This window comes from Hoplias malabaricus, chromosome 14 (genome assembly GCF_029633855.1).
Source record: "Hoplias malabaricus isolate fHopMal1 chromosome 14, fHopMal1.hap1, whole genome shotgun sequence".
NCBI lineage: Eukaryota > Metazoa > Chordata > Actinopteri > Characiformes > Erythrinidae > Hoplias > Hoplias malabaricus.
In genome coordinates, this window is record NC_089813.1 from 32921785 (window position 1) to 32936587 (window position 14803).

The window sequence follows — 14803 nt, forward strand, 5'->3', positions numbered from 1 at the left end:
CATCCCTACAGAGCCTGACTGCTCTGTCTCTCCTGCCCCCTAGTTACCTGTGCCCGTTATCTTTTATTTATCACATCTTCTAGCTGGTATCAAATGAGGATTCAAAGTCATTTACGCTTTTTTTTCTGCCAGGAATAAATATTTCATCACTTAAACCTAAACTGATTTTCTGAAATGTATTTTTCCAGTTTCTTCACTTGGACCAGATGAGCATCCCATGGGCAGCCTCTGCTCATCCCATACACCGCCCCCTGCTTGAGTTCTGCTTCATTAGGTTTTGCTGTATGTCAGGCCTGTGAAAATGCCAAGAGGCAAAAAAGTCAAGCACAGAGCACTGAACTTTTGCCTTAAATACGACTCCCCCTGCACCAAGCAAGCCTGGAAACAGGGCTATATTTAAAGCCTGAGCCGGAACCTAAGGAAGTGAGAGAGATGAATGCAGAGAGGGAGAGTGAGAGCTAAGTTCTACCTTATGCCGCCTGTCACAGCTCTCGACAGCCTTGCTCTCGGTGACGTGCGAGATTTCGTAGTTCACGCTGAATGTGTTGTAGCTAACCACTAACATACGACCAATCACAGCCTAGTGTCATTTATGGATAACTTCAGCACAAGACACAGCCTTGGATGAGCTACAGACTGTTCTCTCTGAGAGAAAATGTGTTTAATTAGTGATAACTTTTACTCCTCACTGCTGCCACTGTCTTGATGACTGTATCTGCGTGTGCGCGAGTGTGTGAATGTGTGAAGGAAAAGTGATATCAGACTGTTGGGAGCAAATTAACTACGCCAAACTGCCATGCATGATGGAAGTATGACAGGTGTTTTTGAAGAATTAACGCATTTCTTCGTCGTGTTTCAGAAGTGTAGTATCGCCAACTGTGTCAGACTTTAATATGCCGTGCTCCTAATTCCATTCCTTCTTCCGTTGTTTTGCTCATGTAGCCAATTTGCGAAGAACAGGTGTTTCTTTATCTTTATATAAGCCTTTTGTTAAGCCCTCGGATGGTCACTTTTTAAAAATACAACTGCATTAGATACTCTTGTTGAAGCTAGGGACAAAAAATGTAACCATGTTGAGAATCTTTTAAATGGAAAACCAAATATTTCTTTTTCTGTTTTCTTTCTTTTTTTTTTTTTTTTTTTTTTTTTTAATAGAGTTTCTTTGAAAGGCAAGGCAAGTTTATTTATAGAGCACCTTTCATACAGAGCAATTCAAAGGGCTTTACAGAAGAAAAACAGTTAAATTAAAAGCCAGAATAACATCATAAAAGTCCAATAAAACAATTACATAAAGAGTAAAATTATTAAATGATTAAAACAATTTAAAATGATACAATAGAAGAAAAGAAATAAAATACATGTTACAGAAAGGTAAGAACATCTGTCATGAAAACCTCCATTTAAATATGCCCGATTCCAGCAGTTCTGCCCATTCATGCTAAAGGTCAAATGTGCATTTGGAATGTTACAAAATTTGGGAAACAAAAATCTTTTGCACTTAGGGCTGGTTTCCCAGCTAGGGATTAACTTTAGTCCTGGACTATATCCTAAGTTCAGTGGAAAACCACAATCCAAAAAGCTGTGTAGTCCAGGACTAGGCTTAATCTCGGTCTGGGAAACCATCCCATATTCTCCAAAATTACTTTGACCAACAATGACCTTATATTAAAAGGTACAAATATTTTCCTTAGGATTTTGTTCCAATTGCAGTAATATATCAGTCCTAAAGACACACTAACACAAAGAGCCTAAATAACGCAAGGCTGAGAAATGGTCGTTTTAAAATGATAGTTTTGTTACCTGAATGCTCATAAACATTGTTAGTGGACCATGTTAAAAATATACAGTAAAGGGCCTTAGCTGTGTTTCCTTCTCTGACTATTACCATTGAATTCTTTTCTATCTTGAAAATCTATGTTTTATAAGTTTTCAATTTGCTCAGTGTAATTGTGCACACAGTTGTCCGTTTTTAGATTTGCATATCATGCAAAAAAATCAGTTCAAACATTTCTCTCAGTGAACATCATTACTTATTCCAGAGTGCTCCGAGACCCGCCACTTTAAGTGCTTTATTGAAATTAATGAAATGCGTATTGAATTCTGATTCGTTAAGATTCAGAAGCACTTCAGCGTGTCTCTCTGTAGGCAATCACTCCGCAGAAGTATTAACCCAATCCTGCATACACACACAGACAAATGGGGTCATTATTTTAATACAGCCTCAGAAACCAACCTGAAACTCTTGCTGCAGGTGTGTGTGCGTGTGTGTGTGTGAGAGAGAGCGCACTGTTGTGTATTGTGGTGTGTGCGTGGGCTGTAATTATGTAGGTAATGGCAGAAACAATCTGGTTTTTCCATGCTGAGATGAAGTATTAGATCCTGCTCTTCTTCTGATGTACAGAAAAGAACCGCAGGCACAATTTCTTCTCCTGACACTGTATGATGCATCTGTGTGTGTTATACACCATATGGCCGAATGTTTTAGACACTGATTAGTGAATTTAGTTACTTTTGGTTCCAGAAGTTCAATTATACACATACATTTTATATAATCTCAATAGAAATACATGAAATGTCAGCTAGAGGGCTATAAAGCAACATCTAGTATTGTGCTGTGGAACAGTGGAAGCAGCACTGTCCAGTATATTAGGGATCACTTAAAGTCTCCTGTTACTCAGTCCAAATCATTCAGTATCAATATTTTACCACACAAATGTTCATGCGGCTGAATGCCATCTAATCTTAATAGAAATGTTACATGTTTTGATGAATAACTGCAGTGGCCGAAGCAGTATATTTATGTATTATGTAACTATTACGTTGTCTTAGGCAATGCAGAGTAGTATTGCTATTTTTTTGCAGCACTCTCTTTGCAAATCTTGTCTTGAAGTAAAAATTAGCAACGTTTTGTCGACTTGAGAGACATTTTTAGACCTTGTAATATCAAGCCTACGGTTTAATGGGTTAACCATTGGTAAACAAAGGATATCAAAGTTTATTTATTTCCAAATAATGCAAAGCTGTTTAAAGTGTATTGTTGTTGGAAATAGTTTTTGTCAGATCTGTGTGAATCAGGCAACTCTGCGTAGTGTTAGACCTACACTCATTGTAGACTCTTTCAGTCGGCTTCCAGCGCATGTGTGAGTCAATTATTTTTCTCATTAGTACAGAGTGGTTATTTAGCAGCATAATGCTAGCCCTGTACAGCCCTGTGATCTCTCATACTGCACGCTGCATGCTGGGCTCCATTAGCTGCTAACGAGTTTGGTCCTCTTTGCGACATTTAATTTGTTAAAGCCGTGTTTAATGTACATGCCTGAACAGGAGAGATTAGCAAAACAGTGTCTTTTTTAACTGCAGCTAAATTAAAACAAATCCCTTTAAAATCAGTTGGGTGAAGTTGAGGCTAAATGGGTCTGTTGTAATTGTGTAGATATGAAGTCACTGCCATTGGAAAAAGTTTGAAATGACTGTTTTCAATAATACAAAACCAATTTTGTTGCTTATAATTGAATATAATTATGGTGCTGCTAGAAAGCTATAAGGGATTAGCAAATGCACAGAGCGTACTCTTATATGTGGTTATTAAATCTTACAGCAGAGAAGGTATAAATACATAATTACCGTACATTATTTACAATGGAATAACGTCTTGTGGTTCCCAAAAGTGTGAAATGGTAAATAAAACATCTAAAAGCATCTAAAAACACCTGCTGGATAGTTAGCTTTTCTAGTAATTATTTAAAGTAGAGTACTGCCCAAAAGTTGGAGACCACCCATGTTTTTTCATTCATCATTTATTTATTCTCTTTTCAGTGTTAATTAAAAAAAAACTAATTATAATTTTAAATTTTATTTAAAAATGTATTTACTTTGCCCACCCTTTGCCCTCATTACAACTTCTATTCTTTTTGAGAAACTTGATTCAAGGTTTCAAATATGTCTTCCTAGATGACATTGCTTCTTTGCTGGTTATTTTGTGTATATTCTTTTTTCCTTGTTGATTGCTACTTGCTTGATTGATGTTCTTTCAGATTCACAGTGTATATTTTCCCTCTCACATTCCTACTTAACTCTAGATAGATCCTTGTTATATATATATATATATATATGACTGCAGCAGGTAGTGTCGCAGTCACACAGCTCCAGGGACCTGGGGGTTGTGGGTTCGATTCCCGCTCCGGGTGACTGTCAGTGCTCCGGTTTCCTCCCACAGTCCTAAAACACAGGTTGGTAGGTGGATTGGCAACTCAAATGTGTCTGTAGGTGTGTGTGTGTGTGTGTGTGTGTGTGTGTGTTGCCCTGTGAAGGACTGGCGCCCCCTCCAGGGAGTATTCCAGCCTTGCGCCCAATGATTCTGGAACCACCGTGACCATGAACTGGATAAGTGGTTACAGATAACAGATTGATGAATATATATATATATATATATATATATATATATATATATATATATTCATCAATCTATTATCTGTAAACACTTATCCAGTTCATGGCAAAAAACTACTTCAGTACACAGTCATGTATGTATACTACGTGTTGCTGAATTAAATAACATCCGTTTGTTATATCGTCGATGATTGTAAACTATTGAATTGTAGTGTGAAATCGAATCATTTAACCGTGTTCCAAGACCCCTGCTGGCAGTGTCTGGACACATGAGCCGTCAAGGTCAATTAGAATGAACATCATTATAGTTAAAAATGTAGCAGTTTTCCCCGTTGTGGTAAAGCAGTATTACACTTTGACCATTTGGATTCCGCAGACATGCATGAGTCAGAGCACAGCATCTGCTGTGAGTCATAATAGCAGATAGATTTTTATAATAGTGGCAGACACGCACAGTTTGAAGCTCATCTCCTGCGTGCTAAGTGCTGATTACAAGTGTGTTGATTACTGATGGTGGTCTCTCTCTCTCCTGCAGCCCCTCTGCCGGCCCTGTCTTGCTGCTGAATGCCAGTGTGGAGTTGAAGATGATGAGGCACCCAGCTTTCAGTGTGGTTTTTCAGCTGGAATATGTCTTTTCTGTTCCCCTCGCAGGCGAGGGTAAGGTAGGACACTCGCTCAAATGCAAAGGTCATTGGTGCCCAGCGTGGGTTAGCGTTAAGCTTTGGTTAGAGGCGTGGTTCTTAGTCATATCAGCTTAGTCAGGTTTACATATAACCAACAGCACTAATGTTTTTGAGCATGGTATCCCTGCATTTTTTAGATCTGAAAAATCTGTTGAAGATGAAATAATTTTGGGGAGAACTTTGGTGGTCATGTTTGTTGGTTCATGTTTGTTAAGAGTATATATTAATAACTTTTGGAGCCTCAATATTTCCAACTTTCCTTAGTCTTTTGCATCCTGAAACCCGAATAAGGCTACTCAATAGGTCAGGATGTTTTGTCACAGATGAAACTAAAACTGTGATTAGGAGAGCATCCTTACAGTAAGATCCTCTATTCTTTTCCCCAGATGTTTTTAAGCTTGCCATGGGTTTATTTACAGCGGTTGTCACATTAAGAAGTCATGTTAGTAATATTCAAAACCAGGGACCAAAACTCTGTTGAGAACCATTAGAAAATTCTCTTATTTTTCCAGCGTGGTCTGTGTTTAAATGTTAACCTTATATTTATTTGCTTATTTACCTTCATGGGTTTTAGTCAGTAGCCAGCGTGAATAATTCAGTTATGAGTTTTCAAACTAAAATGCAATTTAAACAAATGGATGTAAACTATGGACCCTCATTTAGGAACATTCACGTAAAGATGTTAAAGGGATACGGCCTAATGGCTGCTCTGTTAGTTGAAAATATGCTTGTGCAAAATACTGAAGTATAGGGCATCCTGTGGGAAGCACACTGGCAGCTGAGTTACAGAAGTAATAAAGTTTCCATAGGGAGTGGTGTAGAGCTCAGTGTGTCTATTCTGCTTACTACAATCCAAAGAGAGAGAGAGAGAGACACACACACACACCCGACAGCAGGCTGACACCACACACACACACACACACACACACACACACACACGCACACGACAGCAGGCTGACACCTCACACATACACACACACCTGAGGAGGAAGATCTAAGTGATGTCTACTCTTAGTTTATTCTCTCTTATTCTGTATACCTTTTGCTTTTTTATTGTCCCCCATCTTTCTCTCTCACTCACTCACTCACATACACACACACACAGACTATCCCTTTTTCTCCTTTTGCTCTTTCACTCATTCTCTTTGTCTTTCTGTACATGTATAGCTCTGATTCTTCTGTTCTCTCGCTCTCCCGCTCTCCCACTCCCCCCCTATCGCATTCTCTCTAGATCTCTGGGGCATCCGTGTACCTCTCCCAGAGGAAATTAAAGAACCATCCTTGGCCAGACAGCTTCAGTAAATAAACACATGGGGAGCAGAGAATGGGGAAGAAGGAGCAGGAACGGGGAATTGAGGGGTTGTAGGTAACAGGCTGGTGGTGAATTCCAGCAGTTTTTTTTTTCAAGCATGTGTCACTCGGCTAGGCTCAGGGCCTCGCTCCTGGATTAGGCCTTCTATAATGAAACTGCACAGACTGTGTACTCTAACAGCTTTATTTACAGCACTCGACACTGCAACCTGACAACACACACACACACACAGAGTACTTATCCCCAAACTCAGTTTGCACACAGTCAACAAAAAACCTGATAGAAGAAACCTACCATTACAACATAAGAGTATACATAGCGACAAGTCTATTTACAGCAGGGTGTAAATATTTAGTTAAACCACAATGATTCAGTTCAGAGAATGACTCAGTGAATCATTTAATGTCTTACCACAATTTGTGATTCTGAAGTTCTGATTTGGATAACTCCATTTATTAATACACATGGATAGAGGTGGATGGGGAAAATGAAAACAAGCTTTTTAATCATTTTTCCCCATATGTTGTGACCAGTTTATTTTCATTATTATTTTCTTTGTTGTTGTCACATTGCTGTGGGTGGAAATACTCTGCTTAGACAGTTTCATTGCTTCAGAGTCTGATCAATTCATTCTTAAAACACACCACTGCACTCCAAACCCACATACACACCACCACACAAAGGAAAGATCTACACATTCTGAAAAGCAGCATGCCTCCTGGGTTCTTGTTTTCTTTCGCTACATGACTCTGAGTGTTTAATAACCACTTGGCTCCTCAGTTCAGTCACAGAAGGAGTTCCGTCAATTATGTGTGTGGATAAAATGTTGCTGTGGTCCCTTAACAGGACAGATGATGTTAGCACATCTGTGCTTTCATTTTCCAAAAGACTCAGGTTAAATGCACAGTGTAAGATTCCACAGAACAGTTGTTCTCACAGCAAAACAAACTCGCACCTTTTTCAGAAGCTCCTACAGAAGCTCTGCTCCCACGGTATGTACATCCATTGTCAGGCCCTAAGGAATATAATTTGTTGTATATTTTTATGGTGGAAAGGTAGGTTTGAGTAAAAAGCTGACTGTAGCTTGCCTGTGGTTGAAGTTGCTTGTAATATTTTATTCACAGCAGCTCAAGATTTTGGTCAAGGTTTTGATTCAGGTATTTCACCACGTGTCATACATAATATTGTGAAAAGTTTCAGGAAAAATAAAAAAATAATATTACTTCCCAAAAAAATACAAAAAGTAACGTAATACAGTGGAATCCAATGATCTCTTCTAGCTTATGTTTGGAATATTTTTGCAGACATCAATTTTGTTTATAGTTCCAAAAAAAAAAAGTTGGTCAGTGAATATTTTTGGAAATATTTAGCCATGTAGAACATTTTTAAAAGAATGTACAAATTCGGTACTTTTCCAGAAATGGAATTTGTGAAAAAAAAAAAATATAAGTGAGCACGGGCAACCAATCACAAAGCAGCTCACTAACAAAACAGAATGTAATTGAACACAAAAAGGAACCACTGACTGAAATGTTGTATTTACAGTGTTCATTCCTGTAGTTCAATTGAAGTGTTATGATTTGACAATGCTGAGGAAATTTGTAATCTACCTGGTTACGTAAAACTACTAGTTACTGTTGGATGGTAACAGCAGCTGACATATATCTGTGAACAGTCTAAAATTAAACTTTTCAGGCACTAAAAATGGAACAGTGTGTTGGTTGTGCATGCAGGAGGTATCTTTGTCTCTGGTTTTCAGTTAGATATAGAGATCTGCTGTCTTACTGTGAGTTTTAAAGCCTTGTGGTATTACATTTCTGTACATTATTTTATGTGTACAGGCCTTTGCCTATGTTTTGTCTTGTTGCAGTACTCTGCCTGGTTTGTTTAGCAGTACATTGCTTTGCAAACACATCCCTGCACAAGGATTCAGTCCTCTAGTCCTCATACATTTCAGTGATAGTTTAAGTCTGAAATGTGAAAAGTGTAACCCCTCCTAAGCAGCTCTCTCCTCTACTCTGTGCTCAATTAGAGTTTGGGAATAATAATCATAAAAAAGGAAGCTGCATTCGTAAATGTTTCATGAAGTGAGGGAGGAGGAGGACGTGGGTGAGAGAGACTAATTGCGTGGGCTGCTGTATTTTTAGCATGTGTTGGAGGCTGGTGTCGTGGACGTCACAGGGCTGACTAATATAGCTGGGATAAAGGCTCAGCCCGCGGAAAACCTGCCTCTCCAAGACGCCTGCCTTCTCACTGTTCTCTGTCTGTCTCTGTCCCCGTCTCTCTCTCTCTTATTCTTGACTCTGATTGGCTAAAGCAAGTTTGAAGCCGAGCTGTACTCAAAATGACTTGCATGGTTATAATTATGTTGGATTAGGAAGTTATATCAAGTTTTATATTCTCCCTAAAAATGTCCCAAAATGTTTTTAGAGATTTGCGTAAAAAATATAATACAATAATGCATTGAATATACTGGTGTATATTGTGAAATCTACAATATAATGCATTACATATATCTTCATTTAGTCCCCTAAAATAACTAGATTTACACATGCATCAGTATTGTACATCTATTTTATATGCAATATGTAATGCTATGATATTATTTTGTACTATACAGTAATGCACTGTACACATTTGATGCATTGTTTATATGATGTATTAATAATGACCAGATATGTACTGAACTGTAGTATTTATGCAATATGTAACCTAATGCGTTCTAGATATTGAAATAGTTTTAAATACTGTTTTGAATTTATTTAAGAAATGACAGATGGATTTGCAGTTCACACGTAAGCTGGTTTTAGTGTTACACTACTTCAGTGCTCAGACTGTCAGTGTGTCATGCTGGAGGGGGTTAATATGCATGATTACGTTGATAATATACCTTATCTTTTCTCACAGAAGTTTCTTGAGCACTTTGCTGACGTGCAGGTAACTGAATCAAAGAACTTGTTTAATGGCGTGTGATATGCTTTTAGTTCAGGCCTGTAATTAATCTCCCATTGAGTAGCTTGTCTTCAGTGAAGTGGAATATCAAAGCGCTTTACGCTCTGGGTGTGGCTCCTTAAGCCCAGACTCTGCTCTGACTGAGATCCAGAGCAACTCATCTCCCGTTGCAGTTGCTCTGGGTGAACTCTGCGCTCACTTAAGAGACTTCAGGACTGATTACCAGCACAAGGCCAGGTCTTACTATTAAACTTGGCTGCTAATTAAACACTTCTGTAACGGGGCGTACTTACTTTAATGTGCTGAAATTACCACTTTATATACACTACTCTTTTGTATTATTGACAGATTTTTTTCTTTGATTTGTTGTATCTCACAGAAAGGTTGTGTTTTCTCCCAAAAAAAAAAAACAGTAGTTATGGAAATAAATTGCGTATACTAGGAATAATCACATTTACTGATTGATTATCAGAACGTTCTTTAATGATTAACTGAACTGAACAGCCCTGACCATTATTACGTGTACATACCACGTCTTTCTGTAGTTTCTACTCTTTGAAAAAGACACATTATCTTATGCCCAACATCTTTAAACAAATTGTAATGAAGCATTATTAGTAATACTACATTTACAAGTGCTTTAATATATATTTTTTAAATCTGATCATTTCTGTTTAACCTGATTAATCCAACAAATCTGACTAATGTTTTAAGTGCACAACATGTCTGTGTATAAAGAACTAACAAAACAGATTAAAAGTTTTAATTCCCTACAAAATATCAATAATGATTTTAGATATTGCAGCTATTTTTGTTTTTTAATAATTGTAGTGTATTATTTAAGTTAGGTCAGTGGTTCTCATGGTGTTAACTTCCCATAATATGCGTCTGTCAAATGAAATCCCATGGAGGAAAAGAAGCATCTCAAACATATGTCTGGCTGCAGTTTGAGAACTATGCTTCTTTTATAAACTTTTATGTTTATCTTTATGTGGGTTGCTTTGTTAAAATGACTGAGCAGTGAAAGCACTTCACACTTACATTTACACCACTTAGCAAACACCATTATCCAGACTGACATACAGTTTGTTATCATGTTACAGAGGTAGGTGCATGTAATGTCGAGTGTCTTGCCCAAGGACTCTTATTGGTGTGTTTTGGGATGCTTGCCTGAGGGGGAAAAAACCTCTGCCGAAGAGAGGTCAGCAGTGCTATGGGCTACACTACACCAACCACACTACTGTGTAACTTGTGTATAATGTCATTAGTTATGAAGCGTGTAGACTACAGAGCCCGTCTACCGTTCTGTGAAATTCATGTCCCTTGCATGCACTGAGAATGTGGAGGATGAACTTGAGTGGGCTGTAAAGTGGTTGCGCTGAGATGGAGAGTGTCTGGGCTAAAATAGTCTGCGACTTAAAATAGGCTGTTTAAGGTAAAGTAGATGGAAATGTATTCTAATATTTGTTCCTCCCTCCCTTCCTTCCTTCCTTCCTTATCAAAATATTCAGTAATAATATCGATCATTTGTTTACGTAGATGAGTGTCTGCTTTCACACTTATTTTTCAAAGTTCTGCCTCACTTTACACATTGGCTCTCATATTCCCTTCAGCTCCTCATTATGAGTCCTTATTAGGCCCAGAAATGCTTACCCCCACCCCCCAACCACCCCGAGCTGACAGCACTGCGTGACTGCTTCGACATCACTCCCTAAGACGACCACTGAGTGGAGCTCTGTAGCTCAGAAGGAGAGCACACCTCCTTTTTTTCTGTTTTTCCCCTCTTTCTCTCGCTCTCTCTCTTTCCTTCCCTCTCACAGTGGAGCCTAAGCCACTGTTTACTGTGTTTCACCACCATGCAATTATTCCTCTAATATGTTTTGAGAGATTTGCCGAATGGAGTATCGCAAAGCTAGTGACTAATTAGCAAATCACCAGATTGTGGCTCCACACCTTTCTGAGCATGTTACCAACTGCTCCAAGCAAGTGGCTTTGGGATAAAAATGAACCAACAAATAAATAAATAAGTAAATCAAACTCAGACAGTCCAAAAAAAGAGCCTCGGGATAAAGGCAGACACTCTCTAACACAGATAAACCAGAGGGGACTACAGGAAACGGGAATAATCGGTCTGTGCTTTTAATGTTGACTCTGTTGTTTGACTCTGAGCTGAACTGTTTTATTTTTAGAGACACCACAAGGGCGGCACGGTGGTGCAGCAGGTAGTGTTGCAGTCGCACAGCTCCAGGGGCCTGGAGGTTGTGGGTTTGATTCCCGCTCCGGGTGACTGTCTGTGAGGAGTTGGTGTGTGTTTGAGTGGGTTTCCTCCAGGTGCTCCGGTTTCCTCCCACAGTCCAAAAACACACATTGGTAGGTGGATTGGCGACTCAAAAGTGTCCGTAGGTGTGTGAGTGTGTGTGTTGCCCTGTGAAGGACTGGCGCCCCCTCCAGGGTGTATTCCTGCCTTGCGCCCAATGATTCCAGGTAGGCTCTGGACCCACCGCGACCCTGAACTGGATAAGCGCTTACAGATAATGAATGAATGAATGAAAGAGACGCCACAACTATCTTTTCCCTCACTGCATCGTTTGTTTTCTGTATTCACATGTAACTTACATAATATAAAACTCCACTATCTACGATTAGTCAGATGAGATGTTGTATATCTTTAGCAGTATGGAGGACTGATATAGAAAGCCTGAGAGAGAGAGTGTGATGTGTGAACTCGCCACACTTCCTGCTTTACTCAGCACACTGAGGCTTGTACCACTAAACAGCAGAAACATGAAGTCAGTCGCTACAGATGTGCTGTGTGCTGCTACAGCCAAAACCTGTCACACTCCAAATCTCCACAGAGTTTCCAGAACTTGACAGCCATCCAAATGTCCGTTTTGCCTCAAATCTCTCTCCTACCTGTTCTAGCAGCTGCTAAGTGGGCAGTGGGGAAAGTGCTGAGTGACTGATGGCTACACACCATTCCAGTGTCAAAGGAGGACAAAGCAGAATATGCTTCAGCTTTTTTTTTTTTTTGCTTTTTTTATTTCAGGTGGTAGGTTAATTAAAAAATGTTGGAAAAGGCTCTGAAAAACTGGTGCCTTGCATTGATACAGCACGTTGCGTTCATGTGCAATCAATTCAAAGTACCATTTTTAATTGCACAGAGCTGGTTTGCTAGATCTGGGGTAAGTCTAGTCTCAGGCAAGCTGGTGTTATATAAATGGTTATTCATCACTGAAAGGTCTTTTTAGTCAAACCAAGCCAGAGGCAAAAAGATAAAAAGCATGCCTCTAGGGCTGATCATACAAGATGTATGTACATTCAAACTTATACCAATTGTAAGTTCACTAAATCAAAAATCGGTTCCTTATTCAAACATGCTGCAAATTGGAGCTTAGTCACAAATCACTTTTCTCTGCTTCTAATAAGGTGTGTCTGTTAATGCAGTCTGTCGTGGAAGCACAGAGATAGAATAATAATAATAGACAAAAACATGACCTAAATAGAAAATATGCATTGCTAAAGTTACTTTTCTTGCTGAGATATGTTATAAAAACCATAAAATGCTGTGTGATCTAGTTTTCATAGATTTTTTTAGATTAAACTGGCTTAACTTTCAAAAGTCTCAAACATGAAAGTAACATCCAAAGCTGCATTTCAGCATTATTCATGAATTCATTCTTTCATTATCTGTAAGCGCTTATCCAGTTCAGGGTCACGGTGGGTCCAGAGCCTACCTGGAATCATTGGGCGCAAGGCAGGAATACACCCTGGAGGAGGCGCCAGTCCTTCACAGGGCAACACACACACACACATTCACACCTATGGACTCTTTTGAGTAGCCATCTACCAACGTGTGTTTTTGGACTGTGGGAGGAAACTGGAGCACCTGGAGGAAACCCACTCGGACACAGGGAGAACACACCACACTCCTCACAGCCAGTCACCCGGAGCGGGACTCGAACCCACAACCTCTAGGTCCCTGGAGCTCTGACTGCGACACTACCTGCTGCACCACCGTGTTTGTGGAGCTAATTGTTGACACCCACAGCCCCAGATTGAGATCCAGCTCCCTGAGGCCACTCTTACAGTGGCTCCATTTACAGTACCATACTATAGCGTCTGTTAAAGAAATCTCTAGCTTCAGTTAAAGGAGACTAAACCACAGCTTCATTTCAGGGAGACCACAGTTAATGTAAGTAAGTAATTAAGTAAAATTTTATTTATAGAGCACATTTAAAAGCAAAGTGCTTCACAATAAACAAAAGAAAAATTTCCACCTTCTAACCACCAGCATTACAAAAAAACATACATTAACACAGCTCCTAATCCACAGATCCACAGCTGCCAAATGCCAGACGGTAAAAGTGTGTTTTAAGCTTGGATTTAAAGACAGTCATAAATGGCGCGTTTCTCACATCACTTGGAAGACCATTCCAAAGTCTTGGTGCAGCAACAGTAAAGGCACAATCCCCTTTATGTTTAAGACGAGACCTAGGAACAGTCAGATTCAATTGAGCTGAAGACCTTAGAGCTCTTGAGGGCACATACAGGCAAAGCGTGTCCACAATGTATGCTGGTGCAAGTCCATTTAAGGCTTTAAAAATCGTCAATGCCATGTCCATAGCCTTAGTTCAGTGAGACTGTTGCTAGCATTCGTAGGTCTGGCCCTTATTATTTTGGCAAGTGCCAAATGTTCAGGATTGATTTTTCTTTTGTTTTGTTGTTTGTGACTTCTACAGATACATTTTTAAGGAGGTTGTGCCTTCTTGTGTCTTGTTTAGCTAATGCTTGGTGGATCATTAATTTGGGAACACTACATAAGACACGACTTAAGAATTTGGACTACTGAGTTTATCGAGAGGCTTGTTTGAAACCACCTATAGTGACCATTAAAGCAACATTAGGTAACATTTGGTATTTTTGCTCTTGGGCTCCCCCTACAGCTGCAAAGTGTACAGCTGCCTTAAATCAAAGTGGGGTAGTATCCTGGCTGCCTCCAAAAGTTGCTTAGTGCAGTTTCTGCACTGCTAAGACCAGAGTAGCAAAGGCAGAGGCTTTCTTCTCCCTATTACAGGTCAGTAAAGCATTACAGTGCTTTTGAAGCTGTAACGTTAAGGCAAAACTACTACCTAGTGTTGCTTTAAATACATTTTGCTGAATCGTAATTACAAAACTACACAATCATCTTTTTTCCTGGAATCTATACATTTTAAGTTTTTACCTGTTAAAGACATCTTTGGGTTTTTGTTTTTGGCGTCACAGGGAGTGCGTGTAATTGCTGCTTTTGCCCTCATCTGAACCCTTCTCACTCTGTCTTGTCTTGGCCCCTGACCTTTTGGACTTATCCTCCCAGCTGCTGCTCTCAGCTGTTTGAGAGCATCTGTGAGGCCTTTTCATTTTTGAAGGCTTCCTTGCTCCAGACTTCATGCAGATATCACTGCCTGATAATTGAGTGCTTGACATGAGG

The 14803-nt window shown here is 39.5% G+C and overlaps 1 protein-coding gene across 3 annotated transcripts in view; it reads left to right on the plus strand.

The window, feature by feature from the left end:
• The window catches only part of nphp4 (nephronophthisis 4), a 179345-nt gene that overhangs the window by 60043 nt on the left and 104499 nt on the right, over positions 1-14803 (plus strand). For all 3 annotated transcript variants that reach the window (XM_066643834.1, XM_066643835.1, XM_066643837.1), the window contains one exon: positions 4925-5051. In XM_066643834.1, coding sequence (XP_066499931.1) covers positions 4925-5051 — 127 coding nt within the window. The remainder of the gene's footprint in view (positions 1-4924; positions 5052-14803) is intronic.